The 15,937-nt window shown below is 41.6% G+C and overlaps 1 protein-coding gene across 1 annotated transcript in view; it reads right to left on the bottom strand.

The window, feature by feature from the left end:
• The window catches only part of unc5db (unc-5 netrin receptor Db), a 338,470-nt gene that overhangs the window by 160,268 nt on the left and 162,265 nt on the right, over positions 1-15,937 (bottom strand). The window contains exon 3 of the mRNA XM_088336872.1: positions 5,904-6,047. Within this exon, the coding sequence (XP_088192998.1) occupies positions 5,904-6,047 (144 nt within the window). The remainder of the gene's footprint in view (positions 1-5,903; positions 6,048-15,937) is intronic.

Below are 15,937 nucleotides of genomic sequence, written 5' to 3'. Positions count from 1 at the left end.
TATGCTTGTTGCCATATCGTCTCGCTCTGGCTTTTGTCCTGGAAGTTAAGCCATGCCCACCAGATACGTCACAATGTCTACGAACAGATGAAAGGGTGTATATAAAACTGTATAAGATCTTGTACACTAACAGTGTATATGTCAGGACCAGAACGGAAACAGGACACAATTGCGTAACGTTTACCACAAGTTTAATTAAAAGAAAGAGGAAGGGCTGCGCCCACGATCCGGTGCTTGCTAGGTGCGGGAGGCAAGTCGCTCTCGGACTCGGACTGTGATCCGAAAACGGAGGTGGATCTTCCGTCGCGGGCCATGGCGGTGTCAGGGACAGAAAAACTGGTCGGTAGCCGGGGCTGGGAGAGCGAAGCGTGGTCGGGGTCGCAAACGAGTCGTAAGCCAGGACGGGGGAGTAGACGTAGTCAAGAACAAAAATGGGTCGTACGCCGTGATGGGAGAGCAGCCGTGGTCGGGATCAAAACAGGTCGTAGCCGGATACAAACGGCAGCAAACGGGACAGGCGGGAGTCAGGGTCGAAAAAGGCTTCCTTTGTATAAACAGAGGTTTGCAGATGGACTGAAAACAGGACTGGGTTTAAATAGGGACAGCGAGCCAATCAGAGCCCGGAGTGATTGGCACCAAATGAGCGGGGACAGGTGATTTACATCGGTAATCATGACAGTATATCAGTTTAAATATTGATCTGTGGACAAATGTCCCTGACCAAAATCACAAAACACGAGTTATTCATTTTTGGTAATTTTTTTAAATGATTTTGCCTGAATGGAATGTGCAAAAAAAACTAAAAAACCTTTTAAAAAATGCCCCAAAAATAAAGATAGGCCTACATTGTCCTTTTCTGTCATGTATGTATTGATCAGATTCCAGAAAAATAAATAAATAATTGCCCACTTCTATACTATCGCAATGTGTAATGATTTAAATGAAGTCTAAATCATTTTGTCCTCGGCAGCACGGCGGAACAGTGGTTAGCGCATGTGCGGCACAGTTCAAGTCATGGGAACCTGTCGTGGGTTCAAATCCAGCTCCAGACTTCCTGTGCGGAGTTTGTATGTTCTCCCCGTGCTTGTGTGGGTTTCCTCCGGGCACTCCGGTTTCCTCCCACATTCCAAAAACATGCATTTCAGGTGAATTGGCCGGTCCAAATTGTCCCTAGGTGTGAATGAGCGAGTGAGTTGTCTGTCCCCGTGTGCCCTGCGATTGGCTGGCAACCAGTTCAGGGTGTCCCCTGCCCACTGCCCGATGATTGCTGGGATGGGCTCCAGCACCCCCGCGACCCTACTGAGGATAAGCGGTGCAGCTGATGAGATGAGATGAGACATTTTGGCCTCAAGTCAATCAAATTACTAGTAGTATGACTCAACAAAACAAAATAATTCTTTTTACATTCCTTTAAATGGCCAATGCCATTGGGACAATGGCTGAAAACCATGGGGAGAAAGGGGCTGTTAAATGGCAACCAAAAAAGGTCTGCTGTCAAACGCTGCGTTTTAAATGCTTCCCAAAATAAGAATTTAATAACAAGTCTGGTCGACTGTGTTTCGGACCGAAACGCGGCTGGCTTTGCAACGGGGCGGACAAGGTTGTCACACCCCTTGGCGAGTCTTGCGATGCAGTGACAAAAGAGTTACAAGGTGTACTATGTGCATGACCCAGAAAAATGACTTTTCTTCCAAAAGTCGTAAAATCAAAGACTGAGCTTGCTTGACTTTCATATGAGTTACGGCCAACGCCTCTGCTGTGAAGTTTATAGACCTTTTACTTTGTCTGTAAACATTGTGACGTATCCGGTGGGCGGAGCTTAGTCTGGAAGCAAAAGCTAAGGCGACAATATCTCAACAAGCATACACGCTAAAAGTTTAGCTTTGTGTCATCTAAATGGATGGCTTTGACGTCAGAGTTGAATAACCCACATGATGTCACAGCCAAAGCTGGAGGCAAAACAAGACTGGTCAGAAGACTAAGAAAAATATGGCTGTCGTTGCTGCGAGTTGCTGCCATGTTGTGTGTTTGGGTGCCAGAATCGGAGAAAAAAACATTAGTGGTGAGGGATTTTATACATTTTACTATAAGGGATTTTATACAATTGAATACAAGTTACATTTATTGAGTGCAATGAAGATTTTCACTGAGTAGGCTGAAGTTCAATGACAGGTCACGCTGATCCGAATGCGGAATGTTTTGGCTGGGGAATTTTGATAACAGGACTCTGACGGGGGACGGCAGGCGATGTTTGGAAAACATGGCCCTCATGATGTAAAAACGCTCAGTGTTGTTTTGTTTGGTCCAGACAGCGGGACGCTTTTCTCCGAGATGGTGGGGCCCACGTGGGGGCTTCCCTGGCACGTCCATGGGAGGAGCCGGCACACCAGCTTGTGGAAAAAACGTGGGCCGAAAAAGGAAGCAGGAGATAGAGAGAGTAGGTTTGACAGAGACACTAATTCAGCTAATTCGGGCATATATTGGATGGAGTTCACTTAGCTAAATGGTTTAAGGAATTAAATCTGCCCCCATGTAGAAATGCCGGTCTCTTGTCCATATTTCCATCAAGAAATGAGCGCGCATTGTTAGGTGAATGTAGGTTGTGTTTGGTCAATGGAGTCAAAAACTAAATTTGAACAATTTGGTAATCGGTACATTTTAATATTAAATTCCTAACAGTGGTCATCAATTTACATTTTAAAGGATCCCAGCGGACACTCCTGAGAAAAATGCTCAGATTTACAGAGAACACTTTATTTGAGAAATTTGAAACGTTTATGATTGTTGCTATCAAGTCCATTTTACTAGTTTGATCAGCAAAACATCTAGTTATTTTCTTTGCTTATTTGCTAGCCTGTATGCCAACATTAGCTTTTAAAACACTTCATGCTGCTGCTCGACAATAAAAACAAGGACGCATTGCAAACAGATGTCGGGCACTTAATCTAAGTAATCTATTAGATACATTATTTATGTATTTTCTCTTTTGGTGGATAAGTAAATGGTAAATGGAGAGCTTTTATATAGCGTTTTACCAGTCACTGAGGACCTCCAGAGCGCTTTACCATACACTTCAAGCTTTTACCCATTCACACACACACTCACACAGCGATAGCAGAGTCAGCCAACAGGACGACTACCTGCATATCGGAAGCATGAGGGGTTCAGTGTCTTACCTAAGGGCACTTTGACATTTAACTCGGAGGAGCCAGGAATCAAAACCGCAACCTCCTTGGTCCCCAAGACGACCGCTTTACCTTCTCAACTACTACTTGGAATCTCTTGATAGCATATAGCTTACAGTTTGATAGCTGAAGCTTATAATATAACAAGATACTTTGCCCTTAGAACACGTAATAGACTCTGTTACAGCCAAAGTTCCCTCTAATTTTCCTTACGGGTCTGAGCATTCACACAAAGTCGGTGAGCAACGCTTGAAACAACTGTGAGCAACCATAATCCCAAGTGTGGCAAGATAATTCATTATCAAACATGTCCAAACTTGACATCAAGTTACATTTTGCTGGGTTTCCGGCAATGCAAAATTATTTTTCTCTTTTGAATGAATTGACTCATGTATTATTGCAAAGGTTGTACGGCCTACAAACGTCGTTTGTTCTTACAATTCTTTCACAAGATATCCATTTCTTTTTATTTCCTGATATATTTTGTCGCATAATATTAACATTTTAGGGGGCTTATTTAGTAAGATACACATTTTTTAGTGGAAGTACAATGTTGGCAATAAGATTCACTTGATATAATTGGAAATTATTTGAATGCAACACAAACTTTTTCTTCTTTTTTCTGTGTTTTTTTCTACTTTTTTTTAAATTCCTATAAAAAAATCTCATTGTGTTTATTTTCTCCAAACTGTTACTTTTTTCTTTTTGTTCACTATTTACTTTTTTTCCTACATTTCTTTCTTTTCTTTTTTTCTGGCTTTTTTTCTAAATGTTTCCATCTTTTTTTCTCTTCCTTTTGTTTCTTTTTTTCTCAGCTTTTCACTACGTTTTCATTTTGTTATTTTTTCTGTTTTGTTCGATTCCCCCCTTCCTTTAAGACATTTTGTGCATAATTGTACTTAATATTTGGGCATGTTGGGATTAAAGAAGCATTTACAACCTGAAGAGCCGTTTAGGACCCGGAAGAGCCGGTTCTTTTTAGTGAGCCGAGCAGAAGAAGCCGGTTCTCGACATACTCTACTAACTTTACTCAACTTCGTTCTACTTCGACTCGACTTTAAAATACCGCATTTAGGACACAACGTCGGGGGAACCTGTGTATTTTTACCTTCATGCACTGTAACTTTGACTTAAGTCGCTTCTTAATTAGTAATTTTGAGCCCTGATTTTTGTGGGCTGGCTAGATTTTCTTGTGCGCTGAGAATGTGCGAGCAGTGGGCAATTGCGCACGCGCGCAACTTAGAGGGAACACTGGTGACAACGCATCTACACTTTCGACTGGATGCATTAGTTTCTGAATCTGCTGTATTAGCATACTAGAGCCATTTTTTCCCAGGCCTACTGAGGTGTTGGAGAGTCAGGTGTCACCAGTTCTCTCTGTTTCGTTTTTATTTGCTGTAATGAATTTATCCACAACTTTCTTTAATCGGGAGTGTTTTCTAGGATCCTTTTAAACTTCAATGTATGATCACTAGGGTTTTTTTTCTCCGATTTTATCACCCAAACACACAGATTGACGACAACTTTATTTTCCTCAATTTTCTGACGCGCAAGTCATGTTTTGCCTTTAGCTTTGGCTGTGACGTCACACTGATGAGGGTTATTAAACAGTCTATAGCACAGGTGTCAAACGGGCGGCCCGCGGGCCGGATTCAATCCCTTAGCGGGCCTGATCTGAGACAACCCTCAGAGAAGCGCAAGAGAAAAACAAGCTGCAGGTTGAAATATGTCAACTTGATGTTGCCAAAGCCAGGTTCCTCTCACAAAGACAGTGTACTTGTATTTATTTCTCTCTCACACACTTTTCTCTATTTTGATTCTCTCTCTCTCTCTCACACACTTTTCTCTATTTTGATTCTCTCTCTCTCTCTCTCACACACTTTTCTCTATTTTGATTCTCTCTCTCTCTCTCTCACACACTTTTCTCTATTTTGATTCTCTCTCTCTCTACTTTGATTCTCTCTCTCTCTACTTTGATTCTCTCTTTCTCTACTTTGATTCTCTCTCTCTCTCTCTCTCTCTCCCTCTCTCTCCCTCTCTCTCCCTCTCTCTCCCTCTCTCTCCCTCTCTCTCCCTCTCTCTCTCTCTCTCCCTCTCTCTCCCTCTCTCTCTCTCTCTCTCCCTCTCTCTCCCTCTCTCCCTCTCTCTCCCTCTCTCTCTATGTATCTCTCTCTCCCTCTCTCTCTATATATCTCTCTCTCCCTCTCTCTCTATTTATCTCTCTCTCTATTTATCTCTCTCTCTCTCTCTTTCTCTCTTCCCCCCACCTCTTTTTCTCCCACTCCTCTCTTCTCTTTCACTCTCTGTGTCTCTCTTTTTCTCTTCCTTTGTTGCTCTTTGGCGCTTTCTCTCCCTGTGTTTTTTAACCTCTTTTGCTCTAACTTACTTTTTTCCTTTTCTCTTTTCTCTCCTTCCGTCTTTCTATTTCTCTTTGGATTTCTTTCTTCCTCTCCCTTTGTTTTCCCCCCTCTCTCAGGACTTTTTATCTTTTGTTTCTTACGCTCTCTCCCTCTCTCTCTTTTTCTTTCTTTGTCCCGCCCTCTCTCCTTTTCCTTCCCTCTTTCTCTTATTTCTTTATCTCTCTTTTTCTTTCTCTTCAATCTACTAGTCCGGCCACCGACAGAATGTTTGTCCTATCGTGTGGCCCCCGAGTTAAAATGAGTTTGACACCCGTGGTCTATAGTGTAGCAGCAGGGGATAAATTGTTGAAATACTCACAGGCGATGCGTACTGTGGCCTTGCGACTTTTGGAGGTACCCAAGTGACTCCATGCCACACAAAGGCACCAGTAGTCTTCTGGACCGTGGAAGTCCTCCACCTGCTGACGGGACACGTTGATCATCACCTCCCGAACCTTCAGTCCTAAAACAGGAAGAATATATATATATATCTTTTTAAAGCATTTTTTTTAAATTTGTGCAATGTGAAAGTTACTTCAGTAATAACAAAGGTCTTTTATTTAATCACCGACCCATTTTGTTTGCTAAAAGCATACAAAAACCATATACATTTGTCTCTTGCATCAAACCTCATTGACTTTGCCTCGAAAGTCCATTTTAATATAATCAGGGTTGGGTAGGGTTACTTTAACTGGATTACTTTCAATTACTTTTGGATTACTCCAATACCAAATATGCTAATAAAAGACAAAAGAAACTAAATATGAATAAAATGACTACATTTTGTGCAGGCTTGGGGAGTAATGGAATACATGGAACGGCAAAAATGATGTTGGCAAGCTGTTTGGATTTATTTTCATTTTGTTTCTGTCCCATTTTATGTTAGTTTTCCCGGAGATCAAAGAGATCAAAGCTAGGAGAGAAAGCTTACCACGTGTTGTGAGTCATCATTTTATTCATATTTAGTTTCTTTTGTCTTTTATTAGAATATTTGGTATTGGAGTAATCCAAAAGTCATTGAAAGTAATCCAGTTAAAGTAACCCTACCCAACCCTGAATATAATCAAGTAAAAAAAGAGAACCATTACAAAGTAAAATGTTCTAATTCAAATTCTTACAATTGTATTGTTTGGTTTCAGTCTTTTTTTAATGAATAATGGGCTTTTTTAACCACTGGGGGACGCTAAATAATTAAAATATATTTTATTAAAACAAGGGGTTTTGGGGTTTTTAAGGGTTATTGTTCTATCTTCGTTATTCATTATCCATTATCCGTTATTTTATTAAAACAAGATACAAATAAAGTAAAACTTAAAAAAACAGAATAAAAATACATTAAAATCCAAAATATCAACAAATATGTATATCTTGTATGTCCTAAGTCATGGTGATCATAAATTAAAAACCAAAAATTAAAACCAAAAAACCCTTTTGTCAAAAACCGGAACAGGATCAGAACCCAAATGCGTGACGTTCTCACACAAGCCTTTTATTTCACGGGAAATGGGGAGTCGTGCACGTTAGGCAGCGGTCTGGCGTGGAAAGACAGGAAGCCAGAGACCGACGAGATCGATTCCAATCGCCCAAGCAGATATCGGACAGATGGGGTCGATACCGGACAGGACGGGACAGACAGGATTGATTATGAAACAGGATATCGAAATAAAACGGGAAAAACTAGACAGGAACGAAAACTAAAGAGAGTCATAAACAGGACAAAAATAGACGGGAACGAAACTGGAAACCGATATTGAACAGTACAAAATATACAGGAACAATACCGGACAGGAAATACCAACAGGAAAACAGGACCGAGTCAGAACCCACGTCTTGCGGGGCAGAGGTTCGTTGACGGACTGACAAAGGAAAAAAATGAGAGCACTGAACTTAAATAGACGGAAAGCCAATCCGTCAACGAGCCGCAGCCGGTGCCACATGGGCGGTGCCAATTGGGCGCCATGGCAACCTAAGCCTCCTAAGCCATGGCGATCATAAATTAAAACCCAAAAACCCTTGTACTGTCAAAATGGTAATTAAAAATAAAAAATGAAAAAATGGTAACAGAAAAAAACCTTTAACCATTTGATGGATGGTGTGCTTCGAATTCTTTTAATGAAAAAAAAGTCTCAGTATGAAAAGCTTGAGAAACACTGAGCAACAATATAAAACCATGGGATGCCCTGTGGCAGCAAGGCGGCGCAGTGGTTAGCGCGGGTGCGGCACAGTTCTGAGGTCATGAGATCAAACCTCCTGTGTGGAGTTTGCATGTTCTCCCCGTGTTTCTGTGGGTTTCCTCCGGGTACTCCGGTTTCCTCCCACATTCCAAAAACATGCATGTCAGGTTAATTGGCCGGTCCAAATTGTCCCTGGGTGTGAATGAGCGAGTGAGTTGTCTGTCCCTGTGTGTCCTGCGACTGGCTGGCAACCAGTTCAGGGTGTCCTGCCCGAAGATAGCTGGAATGGGCTCCAGCACCCCCGCGACCCTACTGAGCGGTGCAAATAATGGATGGATGGATGAATGGATGCCCTGTGCCAAAAAGGGTGCCATCTCGTATGGCAAAACGCTTGTATAACGTCAAATCCATTGCGCTAGAAGCAAAACAAAAATCACCCAATTTGAACATCCCCTTAAATGACTTCAAAATGTTTGTCATCTTGTCACAAATCCCAAAACGCCAACGTTTTAATTTGATTCATCGGCTTAAAGCAGATATGTCTTCTCATTACTCCTCGGAGTCTTTGGAGCCTACAGGACCTCGTTCACTCTGGTGGATTAAAAAGGAAGATGCGATGAATTCACGGGGCCTTTAATGGCACTACTCTGCCAAAATAAGGCTTTCATCTGACAAGCTCTTACTGAAGTCAAACTGCCTCGTACGGCGGGGATGCCGTTTGAAAAATATTCAGCCGTTGTCAAAATGAAAAAAAAAATTAAAGACATCTGAATGACGGGAGCAAATCCATATCCATATTTATATAGGACCTACGACTGGCTGGCAACCAGTTCAGGGTGTCCGCTGCCCAATGCCCGAAGACAGATGGGATGGGCTCCAGCACCCCTGTGACCCTACTGAGGATAAGCGCTGCAGATAATGGATAAATATTCATATAGACAACTCAAATTGGCATAACATTGGGGTCACTCGAATAATAGTGTGTTTTCCTCGAAAAGTCACACTTTTATTTGTTCATATAATGACTTGCAAAATATATATTACTGTCAAGACATTGAAAAGTTTAGAAATCATGTTTTTATGTCATGATTACTGATGCGAGGCACCTGTGCCTCCTCCCTTGGCGCCAACTGCCTGGACTCCGATTGGCTCACGGTCACGATTTGAACCCTCGTCTTTCTGTCACCTGTTGTCAGTCCGTCTGCGAACCTCAGTTTACTCTAGGCAAGCCTTTTCGACCCTAAAGTACTCCTGTTTTGGCTCCCGTCTGTTTCCCGGCTTCGACCCCTTTTCTGATATCGACAACGTTTTTTATTCTCCTGTCCCGGCTACTGACCCGTTTTTTCCGTTCCCGACACCGCCATCGCTCGCCACGGAAGTCCCACTTCAGTGTCTGAGCAACCTACTCCCCACTCATTTCCCTTCTTTCCAATAAAACTAAGAAACATTCTGCGAGTGGGTCCTGTCTCCATTCTGGTCCTGACAATTGTGTGTTTTCTATGAAAAGTCACAATTTCATTTGTTCGTACAAAGAGTTTCAAAATAAATATTATAGTCAAGATATTTAAAAGTTTAGAAATAATGTTTTATATTTGGGGAAAAAAAAGTATTATTTTAGATTTGTCAAAGTATGGGAATTTCTAACTTCACACTTATCTTTGGTAGTCTAATATACACAATGTAGATTTATATTTATTTAGAAGTACCTTATAGTCATGGATTTATGCGTTTATAACCAAAACCTTTTTCTTACGTTATTTATATCCCCTTCATTTATTATCCATACATTTAAATTTAGTATATTTACTTCTTTTGTTATCCACTTGACATCTCAAAGTAGTCATTTATCTAGTCATTATACAGTCTCTACAGTCCTAAGTGGTGTTCTGATTTACTCCCAAGGTAAGTCCTTGGGTGTTGCCCAGAGTCTCATCCAACCACATGCAGAGTTCAGTTTGAACAAAGTACTTGTGAAAAGCTGGGATTTTTGGAATTTTCCACTAACTTACGTTTTTTTTTTTTTTTTTTTTATCATAGACTGCCATGATCTGCCCCTCTGGTATATAAATAATTGTAAACTATTTTGATAGTGCACTTGTGAAACCATTGCAGCCTTGTTCTGTACTTACAAGCCCAGAATATTCTGCTTTATTTATTATATTTGTTTCATTGTAATAAAAACCTAAATGAACTGCTCATCCAGTATTGTCTCGCTACCTGGATGTTGAATTGAACAAGCGGAGGTAAGAAAAAAATACTCAATATCTCATCTCATCTCATTTCATTAGCTGCACCGCTTATCCTCAGTAGGGTCGTGGGGGTGCTGGAGCCCATCCCAGTAATCATCGGGCAGTGGGCAGGGGACACCCTGAACTGGTTGTATATAAAATGACTGTATACCTAACATTCAGGGTTGGGTAGAGTTACTTTAACTTGATTACTTTCAATTACTTTTGGATTACTCCAATACCAAACATGCTCATAAAAGACAAAATAAACTAAATATGAATAAAACGACAACATTTTGTGCAGTCTTGGGGAGTAACAGTAGCATTTAATGTTAGTTTTGCCGGAGATCAAAGAGATAAAAGCCAGGAGAGTACGCTTACCACGTGTTGTGAGTCATCATTGTATTCATATTTAGTTTATTTTGTCTTTTATTAGCATATTTGGTATTGGAGTAATCCAAAAGTAATTGAAAGTAATCAAGTTAAAGTAACCCTACCCAACCCTGCTAACATGGCTTCCCTTGCACCGTCATCACAAGTCTGCTTGATGAACACTATTTAAGGAAGACATGAGAGGTTTATGAGTGAACTATACAATTCTGAATATGTATCTATCAAACTTCTTCATTTACTCCTATTCTTTCCATGCAAACCAATGAAATATTCAAAATTGTCACGACCAGAACGGAGACAGGACCCACTTGCGTTGCATTCCTCACAAGTTTTATTGGAAGAAAGAGAAAGGGTTGCGCTCATGATCTGGTGATTGCTGGACGCGGGAAGCAGGTTGCTCTGAATGCGAAAGTGGATTTTTGTGGCGAGCGATGGTAGTGTCGGGAACGGAAAAAACGGGTCAGTGGCCGGGACAGGAGAGTAAAAACGTGGTCAGGGTCGGAAGCGAGTCATAAGCCAGAAAAGGAGAGTAGACGTGGTCGGGGACAAAAATAGGTCAAAAGCCAGGACGGGAGAGTAGATGTGGTCATGATCAAAAACGGGTTAGAAGCCGGGGGACAGACAGGAGCAAAAACAGGTGGGAGTCAGGGTCGGAAAAGTCTTGTCTAGTGTTAACCGAGGTTTGCAGACGGACTGACAAAAGGGGACAGACAGGACTGGGTTCAAATGGTGACAGGGAACCAATCAAAACCCGCGGCAGTTGGTGCCAAATGAGCGGGCACAGCTGATTCCAATCGGTAATCACGACAAAAATAGGTGTTAAAATATCCCTGTTACTTACATTGAGTTAAAAGACTAAAAAACGACAATCATTTCAGGTGTACCCTTTATTTTATTCTCAATCTATCTCAATCTGGCTGGCACTTCTTTGTCATGGCAACTCTCGTTAGAGAGTGAGAAACAAACATAATTTATCATTTTTCACAGTAACCGCTGAAGGCTGGCAAGTGACAGTGTGTGTGTGGGAAGAGAGACTGTGGAGAAAATAATAACTAATGACTTTCTATAAGGGTGTAAAAAGCCCAACCCTCTGTTAAGAGCAAAAAAAGAGTGAGAGATAACAGATAAGGGGATGTGGGAGGCACTGTCACACACCAGCACTCTCCTTATGTTGAAACAAAGAGTTTTGACAGGTGGCTTGCATGACAGACGGAGCTGAGTGTTGTCATTGTGTCATCTGTCATCCTTATTTGTTTATTGGTGGAACAGCGTTGACAAGGCTCATTTGGGGGTACCATCCGATATGTTTTGTTTCCAGTGCAGAATAATTCTTAACTTGTTAAATGCATTCAAAATCGGTTTACACCCATCCATCAGGACTATAGCAATGTAAAAAAAACGAGAAGCAAATTATATCCGGGTTTCAGGAAGGCCTAACTTGCAAAAGCCATCGTTACTGAAGTTATATACTATTTCATACACCGTTTTATCTTACATAAAGTCCAATATACTTGTTCTAAAATCTGACTTCAGTGTGTGAGGGCAAACTGAGAGAAGGCTGTCGTAAAATGCCTGTGTTTTGGAATGTGTCCTTGGTTTCTGTTTGTATTGATAACAATGATTTATCACCTCACCTAAGAAGAAGAAGAAGAATAATTACTTGTATTGTCATTCTTTGTAACCATGCACACAGAACAAAATGTCGATACACCTGACACGTACAGTTAAACTGTAGCGGGCCGATGCAGCTGCAGCCAAACAGGGTGCCGCCATTTTAGACCCAACTGCTGTGTTGGGAGTCATTAAGTGACCAAATCCCCCAATTCCAACCCTTAATGCCGAGCGCCAAGCAGGGAGGCAATGAGTACCAATGTTGTAAGTCTTAGGTATGACTCGGCCGAGGCTTGATCCAGCGACCTCCGAGTCTCGGAGCAGGCGCCCTACCATCTAGGCTACCGAGCTGGGGCAAGGGCGATGACCCATCACCCTTCTTCCAATGCTTCGAAGGACGATTGGGATAATTGCATCAACACGGCGCGGACCAATCAGCCAGAGGCTTGGTCATGGGGGATAAACATTCCATCGGCATGAATTATACCAAAGGAGCCCCCGGAGTCTCGTCATCCTGTCTCCTGCACACGATTGTAATTAGCACAGGCAGAGACTGATTTGATAAACCATGTGATTCGGCTAAATAAATCAATATTTGGACTATATGAGGCACCTATGATGTGCGTGCAAGTACGTGCATTTCTTGGACGCACTACAATCCTTTTTTTTTTCATTCGTCCTGGGTTTTGGTTGGCCGATGGACTTTACTAGCAGCAGGCCTTTTCTAGTACGATGACAAAAAATCCACTTACACTCTAGTTAGTACATTTGCTATCTATCTATCTATGTTTAATTCTGACAAAATAAAATAAAAATTGTGGGGTTGAGCATGACATCAATCACCGGTACTCCCCCTGAGCCAGCAATCCTCGAACCTAATGTTCTCTGCTCCAAACAGCTCTGATAAAAGTAACATAGAAGCAGATAGGCACAATGAAAAATAAAGCATAAGGGCTCTTTGAACTCAGTTTGCTATTGTTAACATACTTAATAGAGAGAATATTGAACTTTCAAAAGACACCTCAAATGACCCACCCCACCTTTAAGGTAGTGAAATTACAATGGTAAATTGCGCCAGTATTTTAAATCTATGTATTTGTACATATATATGTCAGTAGCCGGGACTGGGAGAGGAAGATGTGACCGGGGTCGGAAACGAGTCGTAAGCCAGAACAGGAGAGTAGAGGTAGTCGGGAACAAAAATGGGTCGTAAGCCGGGACGGAAGAGCAGACGTGGTCAGCATCCAAACCGGTCACAGCCGGAGACAAACGGGAGCAAAAACGGGACAGGCGAGAGTCAGGGTCAAAAAAGGCTAGCCTAGTAAACACGGAGATTCGTAGACGGACCGACAACAGAAGATTGACAGGACAGGGTTCAAATACTGACAGGGCACAGCTGAGTCACATCAATAATCATCGAACATCCACCAATAGAGAACATTATCCGGCTCATGAAAATGTGAGATGTGTACTATTCTTTATTCGGTGCTCATTTACAATTTAGCGACAGAAATGAAATAAATAAAAAAAACGACAGATCCCAGCAGGACTGAGCATAATTTCACCACAAGGGACATGTTGCGCCATTTAATATGGGTAGATAATGATTGTTAACAAAGAAGCTTGTTATAGGCCCGTTGTGAATGTGCCACTTATCTATTGTGTCTGTACAGCACTGTGCAGCAGGCATGAAATATCAAGGGGGGCCTAAAGGCACATATTAATTTGAGGTTCCTTTTTCTTGTCATCATTTTTTTCATTACAGTACTGTCGTTTTGCTAGGTCAGCAGGTTGAAGTTGTCTAATACACCTCATGCCACATTACATTGGAGGGAAAGTCAACCTCAGAGATGTTTTAAACAGTGTTATGCTGGTACTCAGGGTAGGGAAGGGTTACTTTAACCGGATTACTTTCAATTACTTTTGGATTACTCCAATACCAAATATGCTAATAAAGACAAAATAAACTGAATATGAATAAAATGATGACTCACAACACGTGGTCAGCTTTCTCTCCTGGCTTTGATCTCTGGCAAAACTAATATAAAATGTGACAAACAAAATGAAAATAAATCCAAACAGCTTGCCAACATCATTTTTTTGCCGTTCCATGTATCCCGTTACTCCCCAAGCCTGCACAAAATTGAGTCATTTTATTCATATTTAGTTTATTTTGTCTTTTATTAGCATATTTGGTATTGGAGTAATCCAAAAGTCATTGAAAGTAATCAAGTTAAAGTAACCCTACCAAACCCTGCTGGTACCACTCCGCATAAAGGATTGTAATGAACACTGTGTTAAAAACTGACATCAAGCCAATCGTTTTGTCATGATTACCGATGTGAATAACCTTTTCCCGCTCATTTAGCGCCATCCGCCGCAGGTTCTCATTGGCTCCCTGTCACTATTTGAAGCAGTCCTGTCAGTCGCCTGTTGTCAGTCCGTCTGCGAACCTCAGTGTATACTAGGCAAGCCTTTTTCGACCCTGACTCCCACCTGTCGCGTTTTTGCTCCCGTCCGTCTCCGGCTACGACCCGTTTTGATCCTGACCACATCTGCCCTCCTGTCCCGGCTTATGACCTCTTTTTGTCCCCGAATACGTCTACTCTCCCGTTCTGGCTTACGACTCGTGTCCGACCCAGACCACGCCTTGCTCTCCCAGTACAGGCTACCGACCCGTTTTCCCGTCCCTGACACATCCATCGCTCATTGCGGAACATCCACTTCCGTGTTCGGATTACAATACGAGTACAAGAGGGACTTGCTTCCCGCGTCCAGCGAACACCGGATCTTGGGCTTAGCTCTTCTTGGGCTTTCCCGTTTCTTGATCCTGACCACGTCTACTCTTCTCTCCTGGCTTTCGACTTATTTTCCGATCCCGACCACATCTTATGCTCTCCTGTCCCGGCTACTGACCCGTTTTTTCCGTTTCCCACACCGCCATCGCTCGCCACGGAAGTCCCACTTCCGCAATCAGAGTGACCTGCTTCCCTCGTCCAGCAATCCCCGGATCGTGGGCGCAACCGTTTCCTCTTTCCTTCACTAAAACTTGTGAGTAACGTAACACAATTGGGTCCTGTTTCCGTTCCTGTCCTGACACGTTTATATTGATGAATGGCCATTTTTTACGACTAATTAATTCACAATGTCCACTTAAATACATGACCATACCAGCTGATGTTAAAAACAATGTATAGATATAACTGAACTTTTATACATTGTCTTACAAACAATACTTCGGAAAACATCGAGAAAAGTCAAATTGACAATATACTGAGCCGAATAAATAACCTTTCAAAATTAAATCCACAACCATTTTTTGCATTATGTCTACTTTATTTGCCGACGGCAGCTAAATACATATATTTTTTTTTCACCCTCATAAAGTTTTATGCAGAAGAGCTACGTTTATGTTGGGCTTTCTACCTTTGGAATAATGTAACCAATTCAACATGGTGCATTGATCCTGAAAATGGTTCATCACCACTCATAAATTGATTCGGTATTTTTGCATGGACGCATTTCATGAGTTTGAACTAGTGTAGAAGTGGAATAGAGAAAACGGATCTGTGAGAGCCACCATCATGTTCAAGAGTGCATTTCATGTATTCATAGGAATAATTAAGCATAAAGTAACTAACGTATATACTTGCATATAAACCTACATTATATAAACCAACCCCCTAAAACTGCTTTAGAATAGCCACATACTAGGAAAAACAAAAACCTAAAACATTAGCAAGACGTGCATCTAAACAATCCTAACTATCAAAATGTGTCAATAATAATGAATAATATATCTACAATAATGATACAAATAAAACAATTTCTGACCATTTATTATGTCTTGAAGCACAGTTCTAAAACTCGTACACTATTTTTGTATCACACAATAAAGTCTTTCTTTGACTTGATCGTTGTCACGGTTTCACTTTAACCTGATCACG

This window comes from Urocampus carinirostris, chromosome 5, assembly GCF_059441175.1.
Source record: "Urocampus carinirostris isolate Australia breed hairy pipefish chromosome 5, RoL_Ucar_1.0, whole genome shotgun sequence".
Taxonomy (NCBI): domain Eukaryota; kingdom Metazoa; phylum Chordata; class Actinopteri; order Syngnathiformes; family Syngnathidae; genus Urocampus; species Urocampus carinirostris.
This window is presented reverse-complemented; position numbering and strand designations above follow the sequence as displayed.